The sequence below is a fragment of the Trichomonas vaginalis genome, chromosome VI (assembly GCF_026262505.1).
Source record: "Trichomonas vaginalis G3 chromosome VI, whole genome shotgun sequence".
NCBI classification, from domain to species: Eukaryota; Parabasalia; order Trichomonadida; family Trichomonadidae; genus Trichomonas; species Trichomonas vaginalis.
In genome coordinates this window covers 7,063,745-7,088,484 of record NC_067208.1, presented here as the reverse complement: position 1 = coordinate 7,088,484, position 24,740 = coordinate 7,063,745, and the positions used below count along the sequence as shown (strand labels likewise).

General features: G+C 33.1%; 12 protein-coding genes and 4 pseudogenes across 16 annotated transcripts, besides 3 other annotated features; 9 read left to right on the top strand and 7 right to left on the bottom strand.

Moving 5' to 3' along the window:
* Positions 1 to 2,140: 2,140 nt before the first annotated feature.
* TVAGG3_0820520 (uncharacterized protein) lies at positions 2,141 to 3,166 on the top strand (the record flags this gene model as incomplete). The annotated part of the gene is made up of 1 exon (XM_001320754.2): positions 2,141 to 3,166. One exon carries the CDS (start codon positions 2,141 to 2,143, stop codon positions 3,164 to 3,166), a length of 1,026 nt encoding a protein of 341 aa, XP_001320789.2.
* Positions 3,167 to 3,664: 498 nt separating this feature from the next.
* Positions 3,665 to 3,791: a mobile genetic element.
* A 320-nt stretch (positions 3,792 to 4,111) lies between these two features.
* TVAGG3_0820500 (2-5A-dependent ribonuclease family) lies at positions 4,112 to 4,780 on the bottom strand (the record flags this gene model as incomplete). The annotated part of the gene is made up of 1 exon (XM_001280644.2): positions 4,112 to 4,780. One exon carries the CDS (start codon positions 4,778 to 4,780, stop codon positions 4,112 to 4,114), a length of 669 nt encoding a protein of 222 aa, XP_001280645.2.
* Positions 4,781 to 5,080: 300 nt separating this feature from the next.
* Positions 5,081 to 6,099: a mobile genetic element.
* Positions 6,100 to 6,517: 418 nt separating this feature from the next.
* Positions 6,518 to 6,988, top strand: TVAGG3_0820480 (EF-hand family; the record flags this gene model as incomplete). The annotated part of the gene is made up of 1 exon (XM_051248004.1): positions 6,518 to 6,988. One exon carries the CDS (start codon positions 6,518 to 6,520, stop codon positions 6,986 to 6,988), a length of 471 nt encoding a protein of 156 aa, XP_051083479.1.
* Positions 6,989 to 7,408: 420 nt separating this feature from the next.
* TVAGG3_0820470 (uncharacterized protein) lies at positions 7,409 to 8,218 on the bottom strand (the record flags this gene model as incomplete). Its single annotated transcript, XM_001320752.1, has 1 exon — positions 7,409 to 8,218. The coding sequence occupies one exon, from the start codon at positions 8,216 to 8,218 to the stop codon at positions 7,409 to 7,411; it is 810 nt and encodes a 269-aa protein (XP_001320787.1).
* A 58-nt stretch (positions 8,219 to 8,276) lies between these two features.
* On the top strand, positions 8,277 to 8,721 carry TVAGG3_0820460 (uncharacterized protein; the record flags this gene model as incomplete). The annotated part of the gene is made up of 1 exon (XM_001320751.1): positions 8,334 to 8,699. One exon carries the CDS (start codon positions 8,334 to 8,336, stop codon positions 8,697 to 8,699), a length of 366 nt encoding a protein of 121 aa, XP_001320786.1.
* Positions 8,722 to 8,878: 157 nt separating this feature from the next.
* Positions 8,879 to 9,472, bottom strand: TVAGG3_0820450 (regulation of cilium movement involved in cell motility; the record flags this gene model as incomplete). Its single annotated transcript, XM_001320750.2, has 1 exon — positions 8,894 to 9,472. One exon carries the CDS (start codon positions 9,470 to 9,472, stop codon positions 8,894 to 8,896), a length of 579 nt encoding a protein of 192 aa, XP_001320785.1.
* A 492-nt stretch (positions 9,473 to 9,964) lies between these two features.
* On the bottom strand, positions 9,965 to 11,351 carry TVAGG3_0820440 (transmembrane protein 181 family; the record flags this gene model as incomplete). The annotated part of the gene is made up of 1 exon (XM_001320749.1): positions 9,965 to 11,320. One exon carries the CDS (start codon positions 11,318 to 11,320, stop codon positions 9,965 to 9,967), a length of 1,356 nt encoding a protein of 451 aa, XP_001320784.1.
* A 79-nt stretch (positions 11,352 to 11,430) lies between these two features.
* On the top strand, positions 11,431 to 12,682 carry TVAGG3_0820430 (tetratricopeptide repeat domain domain-containing protein; the record flags this gene model as incomplete). Its single annotated transcript, XM_001320748.1, has 1 exon — positions 11,441 to 12,469. The coding sequence occupies one exon, from the start codon at positions 11,441 to 11,443 to the stop codon at positions 12,467 to 12,469; it is 1,029 nt and encodes a 342-aa protein (XP_001320783.1).
* Positions 12,683 to 12,940: 258 nt separating this feature from the next.
* Positions 12,941 to 14,482, top strand: TVAGG3_0820420 (spectrin binding; the record flags this gene model as incomplete). Its single annotated transcript, XM_001320747.1, has 1 exon — positions 12,941 to 14,431. The coding sequence occupies one exon, from the start codon at positions 12,941 to 12,943 to the stop codon at positions 14,429 to 14,431; it is 1,491 nt and encodes a 496-aa protein (XP_001320782.1).
* A 113-nt stretch (positions 14,483 to 14,595) lies between these two features.
* TVAGG3_0820410 (uncharacterized protein) lies at positions 14,596 to 14,847 on the bottom strand (the record flags this gene model as incomplete). The annotated part of the gene is made up of 1 exon (XM_001320746.1): positions 14,596 to 14,847. The coding sequence occupies one exon, from the start codon at positions 14,845 to 14,847 to the stop codon at positions 14,596 to 14,598; it is 252 nt and encodes an 83-aa protein (XP_001320781.1).
* An 893-nt stretch (positions 14,848 to 15,740) lies between these two features.
* Positions 15,741 to 16,016, top strand: TVAGG3_0820400 (uncharacterized protein; the record flags this gene model as incomplete). Its single annotated transcript, XM_051248003.1, has 1 exon — positions 15,741 to 16,016. The coding sequence occupies one exon, from the start codon at positions 15,741 to 15,743 to the stop codon at positions 16,014 to 16,016; it is 276 nt and encodes a 91-aa protein (XP_051083478.1).
* Positions 16,017 to 16,280: 264 nt separating this feature from the next.
* Positions 16,281 to 16,606, bottom strand: TVAGG3_0820390 (annotated as a pseudogene). The gene has a single exon. A coding segment is annotated over exon 1 (326 nt).
* A 971-nt stretch (positions 16,607 to 17,577) lies between these two features.
* Positions 17,578 to 24,740: part of a mobile genetic element that runs on past the window's edge.
* TVAGG3_0820380 (phage tail repeat-like family) lies at positions 17,995 to 18,468 on the top strand (the record flags this gene model as incomplete). Its single annotated transcript, XM_001314469.2, has 1 exon — positions 17,995 to 18,468. One exon carries the CDS (start codon positions 17,995 to 17,997, stop codon positions 18,466 to 18,468), a length of 474 nt encoding a protein of 157 aa, XP_001314495.2.
* On the bottom strand, positions 18,776 to 19,330 carry TVAGG3_0820370 (annotated as a pseudogene). The gene has a single exon. A coding segment is annotated over exon 1 (555 nt).
* TVAGG3_0820360 lies at positions 19,903 to 20,012 on the top strand (annotated as a pseudogene). Its single transcript has one exon. A coding segment is annotated over exon 1 (110 nt).
* On the top strand, positions 21,102 to 22,793 carry TVAGG3_0820350 (annotated as a pseudogene). Its single transcript has one exon. A coding segment is annotated over exon 1 (1,692 nt).

The following is a 24,740-nucleotide window of genomic DNA, read 5'->3' as shown; positions in this document are numbered from 1 at the left end:
ACAATATAAGCTAAAAAGTATATTTTCATAGTAATAAAATTAATTATTAAATTTTTTACTTTTTCCTTTCCAAAACTAGAAAAAAAGGAAGGGAAAAGGGAAAAAGAAAAAAAAGAAAGAAAAGAAGAAAAAATAATAATGAGCATATTATATAATTGTGGTCATAGGCCGAGTGGCGTGGAAAGGATGTCGCCCTTCGGGCTCCACCCTTTCCACGCCACGAGGCCCGATTTTTGGCCACTTTTTTGATTTTGGCCGCGTGCCAGCTCCTGGCAGGCGGCCCGCAAAATTGTGCCAGTTTGTACAACCCTAATTCAAAAATCCCTTAATTCCTGAGGATTTTGGAAAAAAGTTTTTACATGAACATGTGTATATTATATGAAGTATATTGATAAGGTAAAAATCAAATTTTATTGCATATTCATCGAGAAAATAAACTAACGAATCCCTCAAAATTGAGAGGGTAATCCTCCTCCTCTCAAATAAACGTACATACGGGTGCACCCTTAAGTATATCAATAATGTTTTCTTAGTTTACATATTATTGATATTTGTATCATGCTGAAATGTGAGATCAATTCGATTGTATCATCGCTTATCTTGATGTGGTAAATTTTTGTCATTTCAACTATAAATGGAATAATTATAGGTTCAAAACGAACAGTGTAAATGTCGTCGAACATTTCAATGCATACGAATTTGAAATCAATATGTGTATCTTCTACAAGGTACTGATCAATGTATGATTTAAATTTTTAGAAAATTATCTCTGTTTTAGTTTAATAAAATAATATTGCGCGGTGAATTTGTATCTCAAAATTATGTAACTGTATCGGTAACAACTTCAAATGTCTTATTGACAAGATTTGTAAAAAAAAATCAAAAATATACTTGAGATCATATAAATGTGCTCTTCTCTTTATAACGTAAGAATTGATCAAAGATAACATGTGTACTACTGATTGATTTTGGAGGATTGCTATGATTAGAGACGATTTGATTAAATAATTCAATGAAAAATGGACTATTTGATTCATCAATTAGGAGATTCGATTGTTTGTATTCGATTGCACTTCTGCATTTGGTGAATTAGTTGTATCGTAAATCAAGGAAAGTTAATCATCTGCTGTGATACTCTTAAAAAATTAAAAGAACGAATTTTTTTTCTAAATACAATTAATGGCATCAGATGATTAGATTACTTTTTTAGAAATCATCAATCAAATTTGGCATATTTTTGAAAGAATATCTAAAGACAAGACACCCAATAAGAGTTTTTGTGCATACGGTTCTCGGGCGCCTATGTCACATTCACAAAGGACTCCGTCTTTATTAGCAAACTCAGAAGAAATGTTTAACTAAAAGAAAAATTATTTCATCAAGACTAATAAATGTTTTAAAAAAGCAAATCACATCATTAACATATCAGTTTTAATTACAAAACTCAACGATACATAACAAATTTCTTCGAAATTTAAATTCTCATTAAAAAATTCTTTTGATACAAATTAAATAGCTACATATTCGATTTTCCCATTGATACGAACTTATTGTTTTCATTCAAGATTTACAAGAAATCAAATACTTATTTCACAACAACAAATATCTATTTTTACTCAAACACGAGCATGTATTTACTAATAAATTCATGTTTTTACATCATTACATTTGACAATACTATCAAAACAACCCCAAAATCAAACTAATTTTCGATATTCTTTATTCAGACCAGAGAATTCATATAAATCATCGATTACTCAAATTTAAGTATTCATTTAATGTAATAATTGTTAGATATTAGGCGTTTTATATAAAAATTCTCCCTATTTCAAATTTTCAAGCGAATTAAGTCGATATTTCATACATTTTATAATATACAAATCATGTGTAAGTACAATAGCTTTAATTATTTACAATATTGATCATTTTATTACGAAATCCAAAAATTTAATCAGCAAAATCGATGTTTTTATATAAGATTAGAATGATTTACATCATTGTTTCCATGCACTAGCTGTTAAAATGCTGATGACAGCTAAAAGAATCGCAATTTCATAACTTGAATATAAGATTCAAATGAATCGGCATTATTTGACATTTACATCATTGAAATGTCAAATAATGCCGATTCATTTTTTTGATGAAAACAATGAAATTCAATCACGATTTTCAGATAACAGTATCAAAACACACATCAACTATGAATAATTTACACTTTGATCAATTATCTGCTGATGTTTGGAAGTTATTTTACAATACATCACCTAATTCAGAACCAATTCAAGGTACAAATGTTACCGCGAAATCAACAAAAAATGAATGCTTCTTATATAACTGTATATTCATCACCATTACAACTAATAGTGCCATTTATTTTACGAATGCAAACAATAAGTTCCTTAACTCGTATTGTTCATTTACTAACTGCAGCAGTAATACAAATGGTGGATCTATATACTTTAACTGTAATAGTTCCATTGTCCAATATCGATCATGTGGCTACAAATCAAAAACAAACAATCAAGGACATCATTCATATGTTGAATTAGTTGATAAATCAAATAATAAAAATTATCTTTATGAAAGTTCATTTTATTTATGCGGAAATTTAGAAAAATCTTTTACAAATTATCTTTATTTTGGAAATATTGAAGTTAAATCAATCAACACAAGTCTCTGTGAAGCAGGCTCTGGCTCAGGAATACTTCTAAATATTCCAACAAGTCTAAGTAATGTAACATATTCATCATTTTGTAACACAACATCAAATTATTTAATTTTAGAATTAAATCGTGGTAACTATAATTTTAATTTTTGTAATGTTTTGAATAATGAACACAAATATTCTATATGGGGAACATTCTATGCAGATGGATCAACTGTTCTTATTGAAAACTGTTCATTTCTTGGAAACACAGGACCAGGAAAAGAATTTTATCAATATTATTCTGGTTCAATTACAGTTAAAGATTCTTTCTGTGACAGAATAATAGATCAAACATATGGATCAGTTACAACAAATAATGTTCAAAATATATATTCTATTCATAATCTTTCACACTTTTCATCATATCTGTGTGAAGCAGAGTTTCCTATTTTAGATAAAAAGCCTATGAGATCTGCTTTTGATTTATATCATCAATTTTCCTTTAGACGAAGGCGTTAATATTCATGATTTATGAATTTATATAATCAAAAAATTGTAATTAAAGACCATTATTAACGAAAGCATTCATCAATTGTTTAATATCAATTGAAATATGAAAAACTTTATATTCAAAAGATGATGCGGCTTGATTTCTCAATTTAATTTTCAAAGAGTTCGTATTTGTTACAGTGAATTTAAATAATTAGTACTGATATAGTAATGCAATAATATCGGGAACATGGCTCTTAATTTCGAAATAGGTTTTCTTTGTAAGGCATCTAAGTATTAACAAACTGATATTTCAATAAAGAGTTCAATATTATAATAGAAATTTGCTATGACAGAAAGAATAAAACTATAGCAAAAAGAATTATTGTTATTTCGATGATATTTTGTAATATTCTTCGTTTACAAATGATTGGACATTGTATCTTGGGGAGATGTTGGATAATAAATTTAACGATTTCTTATTCAATTCTATTATATCATTGCTATCTTGAAGTGGAAAATTTTTCTTAAGAGTGCACTTACACCTGTATTACATGTCCTTCGATTCAGATGTTTAAGGTTAATTTTCAATGACACTTCACGCCATTTGTCAGAAATTTGAATTAAAGTCAGATACGCGTAAGTGCACCCTTAAGAACATTTGTCATTACAAGTATAAGTAAAGACACTCAAGATGCATTTTTGTCATTCAATAATCTATTCTCTCGCTATTGCAAACAATTTCAAATGTCGCATTCAATTTCTGTGTAATACAATATCATTCACTAGGATCAGTTTATTCATAACTTTACTCACTTTTCAACATATTTCTGTAAAGCAGGATAAATATGCTTCCAATACGTAACATCATTTATCATTTTCCTTTAGACAAGTGCGTTAATTTTTCAAGGATTTATTATTATCGTTTTTTATTATTAAAAATAATTTTTTTACAAACAAAAAAATAAAAAAAACTCATTTATTTAAAAGAAGATTAATAATATCTTCGTTCTTTGTCTGGAGTGCGACATCTTTAGCTGTGTGTCCTTCGCTGTCAACAACACTCAAATCGAGATCTTCACGAGAAAGGAGAACTTTGACAACTTCGATTTTTTCGTTTTCAATAGCGTTGAAAATAGGAGTTCGCTTCATCAAGTTCTGACGGTTGACATCGACATTTTCGTGTTGAAGCAACTCTTCGACGAAACTAGTTGAGCCGCATTTAGCGGCAACATGGAGAGGTGTCCACTGGATTGAGTCGACGCAGTTCAAGTCAACGTCATCTCGATCGGCGAAAAGACGGATTAAGTCTGAGAAATCATTAGATGCAGCGATGTGAAGAGGTGTGAAACTAGAATCATCAGGAAGTTGTGGATTGACATCTTTGTCGTTCAGAAGACACTCAACGCACTGTTTGTGGTGGAGAAGAACTGCGTAATGAAGAGCACTGCGATTCTTCTTGTCGACGATGTTCTTCTCGATGCCTGGAAAACTCAAGAGAAGTTCTAAAGCTTCGAAATGTCCGTCACGAGCTGCCCGGATCAATGCTGTACGTGATGAGTTGTTAGTGGCATTGACATCAATGGATGGATCAGAAAGAAGAAGTCGCAGAACACGTGTGTGACCATTAATTGCTCTCAACATAACACTTTAATTGTCAACATCTTCTTACAATTAAAGAATTCTGTAACAAATTCAATTTATTTGATTTATCAGATACTAATGTTTTAAAAAAGCATATTGTTTTGATCAATTTCATCTAATTCAATATTGCATTCTATTACTGCTACTAAACAATTCATTGTTTCGGCATATTCCATACAATTCGTATTTGTCAAAAAATTAAACATCAAATCCCAAATAGGATATAAATGATTTTTGTAGATACTAATTCTCGAAATTAATGTAGAGATGTTGGATATAAGACTAGTCATATATTAAGGGGAGATTGGGACAAAGTTGCAATTCGGCACTTTTTGTAAAAAAAATGGGGTCATACTCATAATGAATAGAGACTTATAGCCAAGTCTTGATATCATGCAGGGAGAATATACATTGATAAGCAATTATATTTTATAGTAGTAGTATTCAGAAATTCTTACAATTTACAATACAATTTTCAAAAATGGATAAAGACTTATAGCCAAGTCTTGATATCATGCAGGGAGAATATACATTGATAAGCAATTATATTTTATAGTAGTAGTATTCAGAAATTCTTACAATTTACAATACAATTTTCAAAAATGGATAAAGACTAATAGCCAAGTCTTGATATCATGCAGGGAGACTCTCTACAAATACAAAAATTGATTATCATAAGGAAATACAAATTTATCAATTTTCATGTGAAAATTACATAAATTTGTTCTCCAATAAATAGCAATAATACTTTGAATGTTATATTAAGTAATATAGCTTCGGGTAAATAAGCTTACACTTCAAAAATATACTGTTTATTCATTAATTTTAAAAAAAGTCCAAATTATCTAATCTTGCTTACTCTTCCTTTAAACTTCTTTGTGCCAAATTTAATATTGCCTTCAAAGATGGAATAAGGACATTAGGTTCAATCCTTCGGCTTTCGACAATTTCCAAAATGTGTTGAATTAATTTCAAACATTCATCGTGTTTTGAAGCTCTTTGCTCAACAATCTGATTACCTGCCCTTGTAAGAATTCTTACTGCTCTTTCTTCATTCAAAACATTAGCGACTTGAACCTTAATAATCGCATTTGGAATCACAACAGTGATGAGAGTTATGACGATGTCATCAATGCGCTCATTTTTCTTACCCAAGAAAAATGTTTGCTTTAATTGATGAAAGTGTGATTCCGCAATGTTATTCGTGGAATCACCTTCTCCACGATATAACATCATCCAATGTTCTTTGGTTCTTCTCCATTGTTTATCGAAATACTTCAAAGCGCGCGGTTCTTCTTCTTCTAACATTGTTGTCAAGAGTAAATTGGATAATTATGCTGTACTTACAAAATTTCATTGAAATATAGATGGATAAAAGGAATTTTAACTTCAATAAGATGCAGCATTAACTTTGAAACATGTGTGTTGCACTTGAATAAAATAAGAAGCATCCATCAAGTATTAGAAGTTACTATTTATCAATCATCAATTCGGTATTTCATACTCAAATAATGATTAAACTGGTACACAATATTGATAAGTATATTATTTATCACGTCCAATGTGCATACAAATTTATTGAATCTTTTGAAGAATTCATAAACTACCTGAAATATCAGAAATATCAATACTGGTTATTCAAATGAAGTCGAATTCCACCTAATGATTCATGCAGATTTTTATGATATTCGTATCCTATTCAAATGATTATATTTGTCACTTTTCATTTCATTTTTTATGATAAAAGATCAAGCATTAACACTCAAACAGATTTTTGAAAATAATTCAGAGCTCGGCAGCAGAGGTGAATCAGTAATAACTGAAGACAGATTTCGTAGAATGCTTCTAGATTTTGATATCGATGATAGTTTAACATCACCACTATTTAAACTCATTGGTGGATGGCACTGTGAGGGAATAACTTACGATCAATTCAGTAGATTCGTTAACGATCTTCAATCCAAAGATCAAAAGTATTTTTACCAATATTTATTCAGAATTTTCGATTATGGTAGCGATGATCAAATTGACTCTAACGATCTAATAGAGTTTAGCAAACTAATTGGTGATCCTTTAAAAAGTCAAGAAGCAATGGAGATTATTTATGATTTGATAGATATAGATGATATTGAAATAAGTAATGACATCCCAACAGTTGATTTCAACCAATTCGAGAAAAGATTAGAAAATGATATTTCTGGGCGCTAATAATTCAAAATATATACATTTCTTGTCAAAACAATTATACACATTCAAATAGTTTTCATTTCACAGGTATAACAAACTTCCTTTTCGATGAAAAATTACATTTTATTGAATTCAAAATATTTATAACACTAGTACAGTTTTGATAAGAAATATAATCAATATCGGCTTACATATTTTAATTTGTTTGAAATAAATACTTTCATTTTAATTTTATTTTTTTATTTAATGAAATCTAATCGATCATACATACAATATATTATTTCATGTAGAGTTTCCAGTTCCTATCACAATATAAATATTTATATGCCCATGAATAAAATTTTGAATTTTATATCATGTAATTAAACATGAGAAAAGGAAAAATTGAACATTAAAAAGATGAGTGATTTCAAAATAATAATAAACAATTTATTATTCAAATTAATTCAATTTTGATTTCAAATCGTTGAGGATTGATTTCATTTCAGCAGTAGATTTTTCGTAGACATCAGCAAAACCGAGGAAAAGCAAACGTGTAGCGCAATTTGTTATTTTTGCAAGCTGATTTTCTGAAGGATTTGAAGCCAAAGCTGCCTCAATGTTTTCATGTTGACCAAGTTCCTCAACAAGCATTTCTAATGGAGAAATAATGTGAGCGGAACTGAGTGGCTCTGTATCACTTTCTTCTGCTGGTTTTTCTTGTTCTTTCGCTTTCTCATTTTCTTTCTTATTCGACTTTTTATTGTATTTGATCTTAGTATATTCCGCATCGTCAGCATCTTCCTCTTCATCATCTGATTCATCTCCCAAAAGCTTAGCAAAGTAATCATTAACGAGTTTGTTCGATTGTTCTTTTTCTTCTGAAGTTAGAACTCTAATAGGTTGATAATAATCGTTATCCAAAGAAGGAACTAATTCTAGTGTTGAGTTTGGTTGATTTACGGGGTGGTTTTCTGTTTGTTGTGCAACTTCGGCAGGTTTTGGTACCTCTTTGTTCTCTGCAGGAGAAATTTTATTTTCGGAATTGTTTTCTTCATTTTTAGCTTCTGTTGGTTTTATTTCTTCCTGTTTTGGTTCTGTAGATTCGGTTGTTTGAGTTTTTTCTGGAACTGCAGTTGGTTTCTCTTCTTTTTCTGAAGATTCGGACTTATTATGCTTTTTTTCTTTCTTTTCAGGAACATAGGCATCATCGTCACTATCTGAATCATCACTACCAATTTGATCGAAGTATGACTTTACTGGATCAGCCATTTTTTTTGAACAAAAAAATTGAAAAATAAAAAATGTGACATAAAAGTGACAAATGCAGCAAAGTTTTCAGAATGTTAGCCAAATCGTCAAGCCTAGTAAAAACTTTGATGAACTTATGGAATTATGGGGCTTGAGCCTTGAAGAACGTACCGATCCAAAGGCAAGCTATGAAGAATATTTTAAAGATGTTCCAGGATATGATCCAAAATATAACATGTTTGCAATGAAAGATCCAGACTATCAGATTGAAATGAATTTTAGCAACATCTGCTTCGGACAAGATGCTAACGAAGCTGTTGATCTTATTATTCCAGATCTTCGTTCAATGCTTCTGGAAAATTCTTTCCCTCCTGGTTTAACTGAGCGTCCAAGACCTCCGAAGATCGAAAAGCATAGTAAGAAAGATAAAAAGAAGCACGATAAAAAGAAACATCGCGATGTTCCAAAATCAAAGTCATTGGCAATACTCTCAGAGCATTAACTTTCAGAAATTTACTTTTTATTCATATTTGTTTTACTTTAGATTTAATATCTTTCATAGATTAAATAAATTTTTGTTTTTGTTTGAAAATTATATGGATTGTGTTCTATCAAATATAGTCATTACTCCTGGTAGCTCTAAAATAGAATTTATTTTTGTTAAAATGATAAATAAAAAAAAGTTTATGATATCTTCTACTCTTCTCCTTCTGGCTTTGTAGGGATGAGTCTATATTCTGGTGGAACTTCATCTTCAGTGTAAAGTCTATCGGAGAAGTAAATACGTCTAACACGGCAATTAGCAAAAACAGAGACACGAAGAGTCTCAATGTAGTTTGTACCATATGCACGGCGAGTGAAATCGCTCAAGTTGAATTGAATCTGGTTCCATCCAGGATCAAGTCTCATTGGAAGAGTGCAAACGAATGGTTTGACACGAGTCTTCGACTGGAAATTCGAAGCTCTAAAACGACGTCTCATATTCATATCATCGAGAACTTGAATTTCGAATGTAAAGTATTTCTTCAAATACTTTAAAACTAAAACCAAGAAAGGAAGCTTAATAGCAAGCTCCCCCTTTGGATCTATCGGACATGTAATATATGTATTGTTAACTGTTGTACTAACGATTTCAAGTACGCATGATCTGATATCTGGGTCTGTAAGTCTCTTGATATAACCATTTTCGACGTGCTGCTCCCAAATGCTAAGGGGTTTTGATCCAACAGAATAGAAAAGATTTAAGAAACCTGCCTGATACTTATCCCTGAACATCTGAAAATTTTAGAACGTTATTTCTTTCGTTATCTTTTATTTTCGACGTAATGCTTAATGATAGATCCATATTTTTCGATTAGACAATTTATTTTTCATTTTAGCATTGATAATCCCATTATTGAGCAATTTTTTTTTTGAATCTTTGACATGGAGATAGAGAAACTATCATATTTGCCAGATTCAAGGTGGTATAACAAAATTTTCGGTAGTAAATAAGATTATATTGAGATGAATTTATCAAATTTTTCAAAGTGGAAAGTAATCTTTAAATCTCAGATATAACTTTGCATTCAAAGTAACTATACAAGTGTGCAATGAAATAAAGACAGTTCTATTTATTTTGTTTAAATTTGTGATATTTTTCTTAAATTCAGCGAATCTAAAGCTGTTGTATCAAAAATAGAGATAAGTTTCAGCAATTGATTCAGTGACAATCTAAAAAAGTGTAAAATTTTCTTAATTTTTTTTTATAAAATTAGAATAATATGTTTATTCTTCATCTTCATTTACAAAAAATTGACCTGGTAAATCAGCTTGGAGGTCACCGTCAAGATAGTCTTGATCTCTAAAGATTTCAAATGGCCAGTGGAAATAGACCATGAGCATTGAGAAAACATTGTAAATAGAGAACTGTTCAACAAATTGAAGTGATGAATCCTGGAAGAACTTGAAGAATTTGAATAATAATTCTGAAGTGGCCAAAAGTGCCAAAGCAGCAATTCCTGAGATAATATAGATTACATACTTATATCTCTCTGTGATGTCGACCTGGCAGCCTGCAAATAAAGTTGTAATTGCAGCCCAAACAAGGTAAACTCCGAAAAGAGCAGTATCAGCTGTATCAATGTACTTCTTAACTTCATCTGATAATTCGAATGGAAGGTAGCTTGGTAATTCTGTGATCATTGTGTTCAGATAAATTGTTGCGAACATTGCGAAGGAGAAAAGGATCTTTGGGACAAAGAAGCATGGATCTGTCTTTCTGTTCTTGTATCTTAATGAATCGAATAAAACAAGTACGAAATACCTGAAATAAGTCGTAAAAATCGATTTAATTAAAATATCCAAAATTAGGCCAGTTTTAGATGGATATGTGATTGTTAAGTATATGAGAGGGTTGTTGAAGAGCATTGACAAAAACTGTAAGTGTAATGTTAATTTTTGCTCTAAATGCCAGAAAGAATAAGAAACTTTGCGAAGGCTGAATACGAAAAGGATCAGTAACATGAACTCAATAATTGCGAATGCAGTTCTGAAGTAAATTTCATAATAGGAATGTTGAATTGTTGCCAAATAATGAGAAACTTGGGCAGCACGAAGGTGTTCAGCATCTGTAACAACAATGTCAATACGGATTGCATCGTATTCAATTAATGGACTGGAATATAACAAAATTTGATCAGAAGTTGAAGATCCTGTCTGGAAATTGAGGGTTTGATTTGAAATTTTGCCATAGTAATTATTTACTATTACCTTTTTGTTTGTTAAAGCGATGCTATAGTCAATAAGTCCGACTGATTTTGGAATTTCGTTGGAGCTATCTTTTTCGAATTCAATAAATATTTTTGTGTATCTGTTGTATACGCTGATGTGATTATGAGATAATTGCATTTCTAATTTGTTTTGATCAATTAATAATTTTTGTGCGTGGCAATCGTATGATTTCGGACCAATTATACCAGTGATCGTAGTAATTACGAGTATTATGATAAATCCAAGGATTGAAAACAAATCTTCCTTGAAATTAGAAGAGTCAATTGTCATTAAGGTTTCACGACCTAAAGACTCTTCGATCTGTATGTCTATCATGTTACCTGAAGAAGAATCGGCATTTTGTGATATCATTCTATTCTAAATATGAAAAAAATAAACAAATAAAAAAAAATAATAGATAAATTGAGAAGATGGTGTATGACCCTTAAATTTTTAAATAAATTTTAGGGGTCTGTCCTTATATAAAATCTAATGATTACTCCATCTCATCAAATAATATATGATTGGGAATACCAAGATCAGCAAGAAGAATGTTTCGTAACAATTCATTTCCCTCCAACGTTTAATCCCCAAGTCCTTAAGTATGTTTTATCTGAGGACAAGACAAATCTAATTTTATCAATGGACTCTCCAATTCCAATTGTATGCGGCCGTTTATGGGGAGAAGTTAAAGAGATTAAGGACGTTTATACTTCTGATAAATATGTCTTGAGTATAACTAAGCAAACACCTGAAGAATGGCCAAATATTATTAAAGCTGTTCATCCAGAGTTTGAATCTCTCGACCCTAAGTCTGCATACATTCAATTCCAAGAGTTAGTGTTGGAAGCTCCGAAAGATCCTCAATTCCAACATTATGCTATCGAACGCTTAGTTGCTTCTGCTCAAACAGGATTTTTGCCAGCCCTCAGAACCTACGGATCTATGATGCTAACTGTTAATGGCCAGCAGCAAAATGGTTTTACAAGCTTGAAAACAGCTGCTGATACTTATGGCGACCCAGCTTCTGCATACCAAGTTGGTTTGATATTAGCATCAACACCCGAAGGTTTCACAAATGGTATTTCTTACCTCAAGTTCGCAGGAAGCAAAGGTTTCCACGCTGCATATCTTACATTAGGACAAATTTACTCTCCATTTACAGAATTCGAAGCCCAAAAGGATCCTGCTCTTGCTGCTCAATACCTTCAGCAAGCTATTGCCGCAGGAGACGAAATGCCTCAAGCATATAATGAATTATCCAAACTTTACGCTGCTGGTGTCGGTGTTGAGAAGGACTTAAAGAAGGCCCAGGAACTTTTAGCGAAAGGTGAACAGCTCGAAGAACACCAAAACCGCAGAAGATACTCGAAAGAACATGGAGAAACAGCTCCACCACCTGAAAAGCATGAGGATAGATCGTATGCTGGAATTGGAAAGATCATTGCCATTGGTGGCGGAATTGCCGCTTTTGTTGCAGGATTTTCTTATGCAATTTACAAGAAATTCTCAAGAAAATAATGGTTAATTATTTTTGATTTAAATATATATGTATTATTATCCTTGTTTAAGAACTGTGAAGCCTTATCCCCAATTAAAACTAAATATTTACAAACAAACTCGTTTTTTCTGCGGCTATGAGCAATAATACACAGTTTTTGGAGACGAGTATTGTTAGAAGTTCCCTTTTGAATAATGAACTTAGTCTTCCAAAAGATTTAAGTGTATTTCAACCACAAAAAGTTAGAACAAAGAACCTTGTCATTTGCACTATGGATCTCGTATGGAGAAAAATCGTCTCCAACTATAGAATGCAGTTTGGAGACACTATAAAATTTACAAAATTGGAAAAGCTTATATTTTGGAATTTGGAGATCCCAGCCGTTATTTATCTAAGCAAGTTCCTTAATTGCACATATGAAAACTTAACTATTTAAAGATTATATAGACTGTAAGGAAAATTTCGGATTCAAAAAAATTGACATTTCAAAAATGGCAACAATAGAAGGGAAGAAACTCAGCTACAATGAAGCTGTTTCTCAGTATAAAGGGTATATTGATACATTTAATTCAATTTTCAAGCTTAAAACAACCAGTAAAGATGAAATTAAGCAAATTTTTGAACAAATCAAAACAAATCTAATTGAACCAAAAATATTTACTTCAAAATTGCTTATACTTTCCATAACAAACTTGGTTCCTTATAACAATCGTTATTTTAAATCCTATTGGGAACTTTTTAAACTAATTTATGAAAAATATCCTGTCAAAAAACATTATTCAGAGATTCCAGAGTTCTTTGATTACTTCATTTATAAACAATACGGATCTGTTTTAGATCAGAATCATGAAGGATTATTCGACAAATGCGAGCCAAACAAATATTTATTCGAAATACACGAAAAGAACACAATTTATCGAGCAATCATGGATGATGATATTGAATTATTTATTACATTTATCGAGAGGGAAGATTTCGATAAACAAAAACTGCTTACCAGCGAATTCTATCCTCCATCAAACAAAGGATATTCATATCTCGAATTATGCTGTTATCATGGCGCTGTTGGTTGTTTTAAACTTTTAAGAACAAAGTTTAATTCTGAAATCACTGAAGATTGTTTAAACTTATCATTTTTGGGTGCAAATCAAGAGATAATGAATGAATGTTTGAAATTCCAAAAACCAACAGAAGAATCAATGGGTATGGCAATAATGTCGCATAACATTGACTTTGTTTTCTATTTACTGAATGAGCATGGAATCAAAATTGATTTATCACAATGCAGCAGAGCATATAATGTTGAAGTTTTCTTAGCTCATTTAGATTCTACAAATGATATCAATGGATGCTTCAATGCTTCACCAATATTTAATTTGTTGCCATTAACTGAATATTTATTTTCACTTGGCGCAGATATAGATACAAAGGGTGAATATGATGATACTGCTCTTCATCTTTCAGCACAATATAATTGTGCTGAAATTGCAGAATTTCTTATTTCACAAGGAGCTGATTTAAATGCAAACAATAGATTCAATCAAAGTCCAATTTTTGAATGTTGTTTTTTAGATAGCGCTGAAACTGCACAAGTTCTTATATCCCATGGAGCTAAATTAAATCTAACAGACAACATATATGGAGAAACTTCGCTCCACAAAGCAGCTGGATCTAACTGTGTTAAAGTTGCAAAAATTTTGCTTGAAAATGGTGAAAATGCCAATGCTAAAGAGAAGCATGGCAAAACTCCTCTTCATGTTGCTGCCGAACATAACTATACAGAAATTGCAGAGCTTCTTCTTTCTCATGGTGCAGATATCAACGCAAAAGATAATGAAGGAAAAACACCACTTAAATATGCCGACGAGAATAATAACGAAACTTTTGCGGATTTTCTTATTTCACATGGAGCAGAACTTGAAGAAGGAGATGTGAGAAAAAGAAGAAAACGCTCTTCAAAATCTAAAAAATGTATAATTTAAGAGTACACAAAAGCCCGCTTGATATAAAATAAACCTAATTTTTCTTTTGCGATTTAATATTTTATATGGGCATTCAATGCCAAATCATATTAAGGTCAGGTAAGTGGGGCCTCCAGGCACTTCGTGCCCTCTAGCCCTGAAGATGTTTAGTATAAATGAAGTTTTTATTCTGAGTCAAAGCTCGGGTCTTCTGCGTTATATGCAACGTAATTGAACCATATCTTGTATGGATGGTTCAAATCCGATGAAACAGAAATGGTTTCACCGGGGACTAATACCAAGTTTCCTTCCCAGTAGTCTTGACCATTGCTAAAGAATATGCAAACCAATTCTTCGAATACAATTTCTTGTCCACTTTTGCGTTGGAAAATGACTCTTACGCAGCCCAATTCAAATTCAATTTGCCGTGCAGCCATAAACTTCACTCCGTACTCGTACAGCTATGACGAGGAAATGGTTGACAATTTCAACTTGGAATTCGCAAGGAGTTGTGCGAAAAACCCAGCCAACATTTTCGGCTCCGTACTCGTCAGCTAGTTCATCCTCGTTCGTACTATTTCGTTACAGAATGAAGACAACGAAAAAGATGGAGTCATTCCAGGTGACCGTGTAAGAGTCATTTTCCAACGCAAAAGTGGACAAGAAATTGTATTCGAAGAATTGGTTTGCATATTCTTTAGCAATGGTCAAGACTACTGGGAAGGAAACTTGGTATTAGTCCCCGGTGAAACCATTTCTGTTTCATCGGATTTGAACCATCCATACAAGATATGGTTCAATTACGTTGCATATAACGCAGAAGACCCGAGCTTTGACTCAGAATAAAAACTTCATTTATACTAAACATCTTCAGGGCTAGAGGGCACGAAGTGCCTGGAGGCCCCACTTACCTGACCTCATAACCATCCATGCTTTTACTTTACATCCGATAAAAGTGGTTTGGAAACCGTTATGAGATGGTTAGAGGACATACATGACTATGAGTTTAGATATGACAAGATAGAATATGAGAGAGGTCCTATAAACCGGAGAAAGTGTCACAATAAAGAAATTTTATTAGTAAGTAAATGTGGTTTGAAATAGGACTACTTGTTTTAGGTTTTTTCCATTGTGTCATTTATTTATTTGACGTGGCAGAAAAGTACAGAGAATATGAAGATGAACCAATGCCTGCAAATGTTCAGTATATGTACTCGTAAGAGATATTTTTATCTAATATTAAATGGACGCACAGAACTTAGCGAATGCACAGCAACCTGGACAACCAAACCCAGAGAATATTCCAAATGAAGTTAGAATACAAACTGCAATGGCAAACTATGGTCAAGTGCCAACAGATGTACAAATGCAAACTGCCATGTCAAATGACGCTGCGTTAGGTTTGCCACCATGGTATGCAAATATGAGATGGAAAGAGTTTTATACAAACCCTGAAGTGGGATATAAACAACTTTATGCAGATGACGCGAACACAGGAGTTGACCCAGAATATGTTTTCTACCAGAGGAGAAACAGAATGTATGAGCTCCAGTTAAAGAATGCTATGGAACTCAACAGGAAACGTAAGAGACTAGGCGGACATTAGATTTTTACATATAGTAAAATGGGTTTCTTCAGTAGTATTGGAAACTTCTTCAGAAGAGTTGGAAGAGGTATATGGAATGGAATAAAACCGTAGGAAGAGGAATTTGGAACGGAGTCAAAAATATTGGTAAAAGAGTAGGTCAGCTTGTTGGTATTATACCTAAAGACCCTGAACCAGAAGAACAAGCTCCTGTTATACAACAGCCTGAACCTGCACCACAGTCTAGTTGGCAACCAAATCCAACACCTCAACCGTATTAAAAAATTATATTTTTACCGTTCGATAGTAGTTGTATATGAAACTAAGTTCTAAGTAAAACGCATGGTATAATGGAATTATTCTTTTTCTTCCATCTGTAGTAAACCATACTTGAAAGTCTGAAATACTTCCACTTGGTGGTTCGTATAACTTTGTAGGTTTTTCGTAAAAGTCATTTGCCAAGCATAAGAAAGAGTTTTGAGCGCCAGAAATGAAGCATGAACAATAATAGCAGCTGGGTCGAAAACATTTTCATATGTTCCATTAGGGTTTTCGACTTCATAAAAGTCTGGGTGTACTGGATATGCTGCAGGCTGATTTAACATCCTCATAAATCTATACCATGCCAAGTTGTTATATTTTGTAGAAATATAAACGTTTTCTCCAAGGTCTTCTATTTTATTGATTTTAACAGTTGCATTTTTCCTGTCATAAATAATATCGAGATGGTATTCTCCTTCGTCAATGTTATACTGGTTTGCATATTCGATATAGATATCGTTTATTTTTTCTTGAAAAGCTTGAAGAGTTTTTCTAAGTTTACAAGCAAACTAACTTGTAAAAGTTTTCCCTGTTCAAATTTCTCATACATACGTTTTTCTTTGTTATAGTATCGAACTTCAAAACCGACCGTAAATGGGAAACCATGTATGGCTTCTGAAATGAACTTCATTCTACGAAAGCCAATAGCTTTTGTGACAGATGGGTCTCTTAGCCATCTTAATGGGTAGTCAAAACGATAGCCTTCATGCTTTACGGTATCTGTCTCAAACTTTTGACCGACATTAGTAAAAAGTTCATCTAATGGTTTAGTTGTAGCAACTCTTGAATTTTCTTTTTCTATTGAAAGCATATTTTATCTATAATAAAAATGTCGAAAGATATTGCTTCCATAAGAGAAATACAACACAACCGACAACTCATTATGCAAGCTCTAAATAAGAACACAACAAACTTTTCAAACTATTCTAAGATATCTGAGTCATTGAAAGAAGGAAACTTAAAACTGACATTAAACCCAATGACAGATGAGTTTCTGTTTCAAGACAATAAGAACCATACTGTCTGTATAAATCCAACAAAAGGAACTTTAAACGAGAAACCTATAAATGAACTTCTTTTGAAAGCAGATGTTGACAACAAAGCTGACAAAGAATATGTAGACGATGCAATAGCAAAAGAAGAAGAAAGAGCTAACAATGCTTATGCAACAAAAGAACATACTCATCCTGAACTAGCAGACAAAACATATGTTGACAATAAAATGTCAAGTGAAGTGACAAGAGCTGAAAACGAATATTCTAAAAAGACTCATACACATTCTATATCTGAAATAACAGACTTAAACGTTAGCCTTGAAAATAAGGTAGATAAGGGACTTATGGCTAGTGTGTTAGTGAAGAAGGCGGATAAGGAATATGTGGATGAAAAAGATAATGAAATTATAGAAAGGGCTGAATGGTATCATGAATGGACATCGAAGATTTTAAAAACTAAAGCTGATACAGGATGGGTTTCAGGATGTTTAGACCTTAAAGCAGATAAAACTTATGTTAACGATGAGTTAGAGAAGAAAGCAAATAAGACTCATACACATACAAGTTTTACAACTTTTACAGCAGATGATATTACACTAAACACAACCTTGCCAAGTAAAGGTCCAACAATACCACCGGCAACAAGTCTTGTAGATACTTTGATATCTAATGACAATATTATTATGCATCTAAGACAGGAACTCAATGTGCTTAAACAAATTTTGCCGAATCTTATTTACCCGGTTGGCTCATTATATGTTTCAATGAACTCTACCAGACCAGAAGTAGTACTTGGTTTTGGAACTTGGACTCAAATAGTCGACAGGTTTTTGTATTGTGCAAACTCTTCAAAGGAAACAGGTGGAAGTAAAACGATTTCAGGTGAAAATTTACCTGCGCACAGTCACTACATAGATTTAAGTACATCTCAAGCAGGTTGGCATAAGCATAAATATTGGGATTGGTCAGCAATGACAAAAGGTAAAGGATATGATGTTAAAGACAACGTTAAGTTTGCTATAAATTGTTACTGGAGTAACACTGAGGGAGGAGGAAACCATACACATCGCGTTTCAGGATATACGCAAACAACGGGACAAAGTAAAGAATACATGCCACCTTACATGACAGTTTACGCATGGTATAGAAATGCTTAGTCGTCATTTTCAACTTCTTTAGCATATTCGTCAGGAGTTGTCTTATATTTGTTAGGAACTGTCTTTGAAAGTATACCACCTTGAACTTTGACAAGTTTGAAACGAGGTCTGGCAATAGTAGTTTTATCTTCTGCTTGCAGTGTGTACATTTTGCCATGTTTGCCTAAAACTTCATAATATTCTCTTGTATACTTTCTTCTATTTTTACGAACACGAATGTGAGTACCTATCGGGTTCCCATTGTTGTCATAGTCAATAGTATTTTCATATGGGTCGCGTTTAGGTATTTCTATTTTTACTTTGTCACCTTTCTGAAGTTTGAAGCCCGGCATTCTTTCTTGTTTGTCTCTTTTGACTAAATTATTAAATATATAGTCTTTCTCTAAGTCAGGGTTGTTTTTCATTTCTTCGGGGAGTGGTTTCCCAAACCTTTTTGTTTACGGTTATTGTAAATATTTAAAACTTGTCTCATCTTTGCCATGGAGAAGTGTCTATATTTGTCGTCATATGACATTTCATTTGCTTCACCACCTTGTGGTTGGTTTAAGTCTCTTAACATTTTTATACATCCGTCAATGACACCAAGAGCAGAATGGTTTTGGTCGACAATGAAATATTGGTTTACATTTTTTGAACGCAGATAGTTTTTTACATCATCTGATTTGAAAGAACTTTCACAGTCAGATGTCAGTTTTGTTGGATGGTATTTGTCAACGAATATTGTCAAAGCTGCTAAGATATCTAAAATAGCTTTGGACTGTAATGGTATGGCTTCACAGTATCTTGTGTTTTGACCAACAAATATTAACCAGTATGGTGGTCCATCTTCTCTATACCTCGGAATGTTTTCCAAGATATCCATAAACCAAGCATTTGGTGTTGAACTAAAGATTTTTACCATGAGTGCTTTCTTTGTCGCTTTAGAAACATAGGGGTCCTTGTTTGGATTCGTCATTTTTTATCCTATAAGAAATGGGTTTATTTGGCGCATTAGCAGGATTGCATCCAGATTTTGCCCGCAGTGGGAACAATAGCTAGAGGTGCATTTGGAATTGGAAGGAAGATTTTGAGTACATTAGGTATACTGAAAGAGAAAGCACAACCTATTATACAAACTGTACAGAAAGGTTGGGATGTAGCACGAGATGCAACAAATCTTATTCCAAATCCTGAAACAAGAGGAAAAGTTCAAGGATGGATGGACAATGTAGGAAGACAAGCAGGAAACTATTATAACAAAGCAAATGACTACTATAACCAAGCAGGACACTATATGGACCAAGGTGAAAGATTCTTTAACAGAGGATATAACCATGCACAACAATGGGTAAACAATAACCAACCTCAACCGCCTCAAACGTGGGGAATGTAAAGTTTTTTATTGAGATGAAATGAACAATACAGCATTGAGACAAATGGGTTCAAGATGGATTTGTCGGCTTCCAGCAGTTACACCACGTGTTTGTCAAGTTCTTCCTATACCTCAGGAAGTTTTAGACCGACTTAAAAAACCTAAACAACCAGTTGAAAACAAACCAAACTAAAATTTTTTACTGAGATGAAATGACCGAAGAAGTTGAAACGGTAGATTTGACACCACAAACAAAAAGTTCAGAACCATTGTCAAAACCCGTCAAAGAACTTACAGATGAAGAAGAAAAATTCAATAATAGAAAGTGCCAGGTCTGGAAATACAAACCCTAACTACAAAGTCACTTTTCATAAAAATGGAACGGCTAGTATCTCAAAAAAGAAACAGACTCTCACAAATAAAATATTGAAGTCTGAAGGAGCTTTCGAGACAACAGATGGAAAAGTTTACTTCACTGACCAACAGTTCATTATAGAACATCTCATTGACTTAGAGTCGAAATATTCTAAACTTTACAACAAACACAAAAAGTTGAAAGGAAAACAAAAACAAATGGCATATGATATTTATGAAGATGTTGACGACACAACTGTTCCTGCAAGTGAGGTAAAGTCAGAGGAACCGAAAAGTGACGAAAAACCGATAGAAGAAGAAACCAAAAACTGAAGATAAACCAAAACCAAAGTTTAGTTTCCAAACTAAACCAAGTCAACCTTCATTAGCTGGTATGGGTTGGCGTCAAAGACTTATGGCAGCAGGCGGTTATGTAAAGTAAAGAAAAAAATATTTTTTTATTTTTATAAAATGCCCCCATATAGAATGGATAGAAAGTCTGCTAGAATAAAAAGCAGAGTTACAAAGATATGGTTGGAGAGTTTCGAAGAAGTTTAAATATAGGAAGGGAAGACCCATAAAAGTCTATGACAAATTGTCTGGTCTTCGCTACGAAATGGATTTGGAAACAGCACGTGCCAATTATCCAAACAGACTAGAGAGGTTAGAAGAAGAACGTCTTATGAACATGCCTTTCGATGTTAGTGAACCTCAAGTTGAAGGACACGACGGCTTTGCCAGATTCTACTGGAAACATGACGAACAATTGCATCCTTTGAGAAGGAAAAAAGGTAGTGCAGAGGATGGTCATGCTCCCATGGAAAGAACAAGATATGCATATGAAAAGTATCGTGAAGTTAGAAGTCAAATTACATCTGGTCGAACCTTTACAGTAAACTTTGACGAAGGAAAGAACAAAGAAGGCTTCATGGGAGTACTTGCTGCAATTCAAGACGGAAATAAGAAAGGACACAATCTCAGATTGACCATAACAGATTTGGATGGTCACATTTACTATGCACATGGCAATGAACAAACAGCTGCAAAACTTCTTGACGCTTTTCAAGACTAAAGAGAGAACAAATGGTTGACTCCGACTCAGACATTTTGAATGCAATTGAAGGAATTGCAAGTGTCAAGTTCGAATGGTACCAACCTAACCCTCAAGCAGTCAGACAACATGCTGGATACTTCCCGTTCATAAATAAGTCTGACATTGACTTGACAAGGTATGGAATTTACAATTCAATTGAAACAATTGTCAATGAACCTTGTATTCTTACATGTCTCAGGAACTCTGGTCTTGTTACAGAAGAGAAGATGAAGTATCTTGAGTCATGTGTGAAGACAAGGTACATTCTCAGAGGTCAATTGGCAAAAATTGCACCGTTGGCAAATGTCAATATCCGAGTCAACATACCTACAGCTAAAGGTTCTTCACATGACGACTATGTTGTTGAGTTCAATTTACCATGGTTGAAGATTGTAATTGTCCACAACCACTTCATGTTGAACGAAAGTCTTACAAACCATTGTTCGGAAAAGGCAAGTGCAACATTGTCAGAGCTGTAAACATTCTTTTCGAGAAAGGTTGTTGGAACCAATTCCAGATGACAAGCTGACAGAAACTTTTGTACCAAAAGACGAAACAACTTTTCACTGTTAGCAAGACCAAAAGTTGTTCCAGACAAAGTTCTAGTACAAAAGAAGTACACAATTCCACAAGGAGTTGGATTGTTCGGATACCAACCTGAACCAGAAGAACTTCCAATGAGGTTGCAAGAACTTCAAGATGCTATAAATAAACTTCCATTGAGACATCCAATTGACGTCAAATTGTATTGGAGAGCATCTGAGTTAGGTCAGAAGGTTTTATATGAAACAGGTTGCTTCGACGATGTTTATGAGATAACAGGAGAAGTTTCTCAGAAGATAAGAGACTCACTTGAATTTCCACAAACTGGACCAATTGGTTGCGACAAGTTCGACTCAAACGAAAAGATATACTATGTCGACCTTAACGCTGCATACATGAGGTTTGTCCAAATATTCCGACTGGAATTCCAAACGAAGATGGTGAGTTCCCGGAAGGAACTATACAGTTGGAAAAGTCATACAACAACTGTATGATATTAGGAAAGCTTCAAACCCCAAACTTGCAATGACACTCAAATTGCTTATGAATTCGACATGGGGATATTCCATTAAGAAACCTCAAGAGATGAAGAGTAAACATTATGAGAAGGTCGACAACTTTGTTGAAAGGTTTTCTCCTTTTGTTTTGAAGTACGAATTCACTCAAGGTCAAAGTGGCTTAGTAACCACATTAAAACCTATTGTCGAACATTGGTCTTACCCTCAGTTCGCAAAGGCAGTACTTGACAACTACAACAAATTCTTCTCGGAAGTCAAATCCAAAGTCAAGGTTTACTATGAGAACATTGACGCACTCATGACGAACGAAGAAGGATACAACAAACTCATTGAAATGGGAATGGTCGGTGAAAAGATGGGCTGTTTTAAGCTAGATAAGGTATTTTCCGAAGTTCATGTAATATCGAAAAGGAAATATTGGGGCATACTTGAAGACGGCACAGAAATAAAACATTGCATGAAATAAAAACGTTTTTCAAAAAAGTGACATTTTTAAATTTTATTTGAAATGTACGCTGAGTTTGTTGGAGAAGACCGTTGGGAAACTTGTTTGTTAGATGAGAAATATGAAATGGCATACCATTTTAAAACAATATATTTTTACATATATTAAATGCTTCAGGTTGAAAAACAACGAACAAAAGTAGCAGATACAAAACCGTTAGACTATATCTTTACAAATGCTGGTAGGACTATTTCAGATGAAGAAATTTCATCCCGAGCATACAGGTTTGACTATCCAATTCGTTGGCTTCAAAGTCCTTCAGATGCAAAGGCAATAGCATTTAGAAGAGTTTTGTTTTCAAATAGAACTAACGCATTTATGTTCGCAGTATATTTCATGGGCAGTATAAAGGTTCTGATGGTCTAATAGACAAATTTGATGAAATGAGAATCTTTACAGTTCGTTCAGACGAAAGTCTTGAGAAAACTCTAAATGACTTTCAAACTCAAATGAACAAATATTATTGGGAATTTCAAGAAAATACGACTCTTTACTAAATGGAACATACTATCTGAAACTAGAATATGACAAGATGAACTCACCGTTTCATTTCAAAAGATTGAAATTAACCCTCCAAGAGATACAGAGTTTTTATTTTGGAAAGTAGACAAACGTTCTTGGCACAATTTCTTCGGTTACTAAAACCAGAACGAACCATTACCACCAGATGGTCCATTTAAATTTTATACTTCCACCAGCAGATTTGACAGTTTATAGAAACGTGTTTGACCCTCAAAATGTTATGTGTCATGCAAGTTTCAGTTCAAGCAACAATAGTTTTCTATGTATTGGTAAGGACTTTTATGACTTTGCTTCTAAATTCTACGAACCACCTAGTAACAGTTTCTCTGACTTTCAAGTTTGGTTCACAACAAATGGTGTGCAACATATTATTCCATTGTACTATGACTTTTATCTCGAATTGTCTTTCATATATAACTACGGAAAAGTGCTGAAAAAGTATTGAAAAATAATGTTTATGTTAGCATGTTAGATCTAACACGTTTTCTAACCACTTTTCTAACATCGTAGAAAACTCTTGAATTTGTCATGACTTCTTCGTAAACTAAACGTAAATGTTTTGTGAAGAATATAGCAACCGCCGGAATTCAGACGGTTGCTTTTTATACAAAATTCATGCGGGAAATTCTTGAGTTTTGGTTGAAAGAATACGGTGGAGCCAAATGTGGCTCGACCTCAAAACAAGCATTTTATGAGCTTACAAAGGGTGTTATGAATGAATTCAGCAACATACATCCTGACCTCGTTCATTTTGTTGCTAAATTCAGTAAAAATATATTTTAGGTGAAGTGGTGAGATCTAACCTGTTTTCTAACCTCATTTCTAACCTCTTGAATTTTCATGAATTTTATATATTAATGTTTTCGTTATGCCACTTTGTGCCGTCAGTCAGTCAGTCAGTCAGTCAGTTTAGGAAATTTACACCAAAAATAATGTTTAGGGTAGAAGGTTAGATCTAACCTGTTTTCTAACCTCATTTCTAACCTCATGAATTTTCATGATTTCATCGTACATGTTTTGTCAAACATGAACGTAAATGTTTTGTCAAAACTTCTTCATCGTACATGTTTTGTCGAAACTTCATCGTAAATGTTTTGTCAAGACTTCTTCGTAATGAGCGTAAATCAGACAAAAATATATTTTAGGTGAAGTGGTGAGATCTCACCTGTTTTCTCACCTGTTTTTTCACCTCATGAATTTTCATGAATTTCCTTAAGATAGAAAAAATAAAATTAGTTTTATTTTTTATTTATTTTTTTATTTTGGTATGTAAAGACATATATGTCAAATTGAGTTTGAAACAGTTAAAAAGATAGACAATGACACCAAATTGGTTAGAATAGGTGATTTAAACGTAAGATACTCAAAGAAAATACAACAAATATT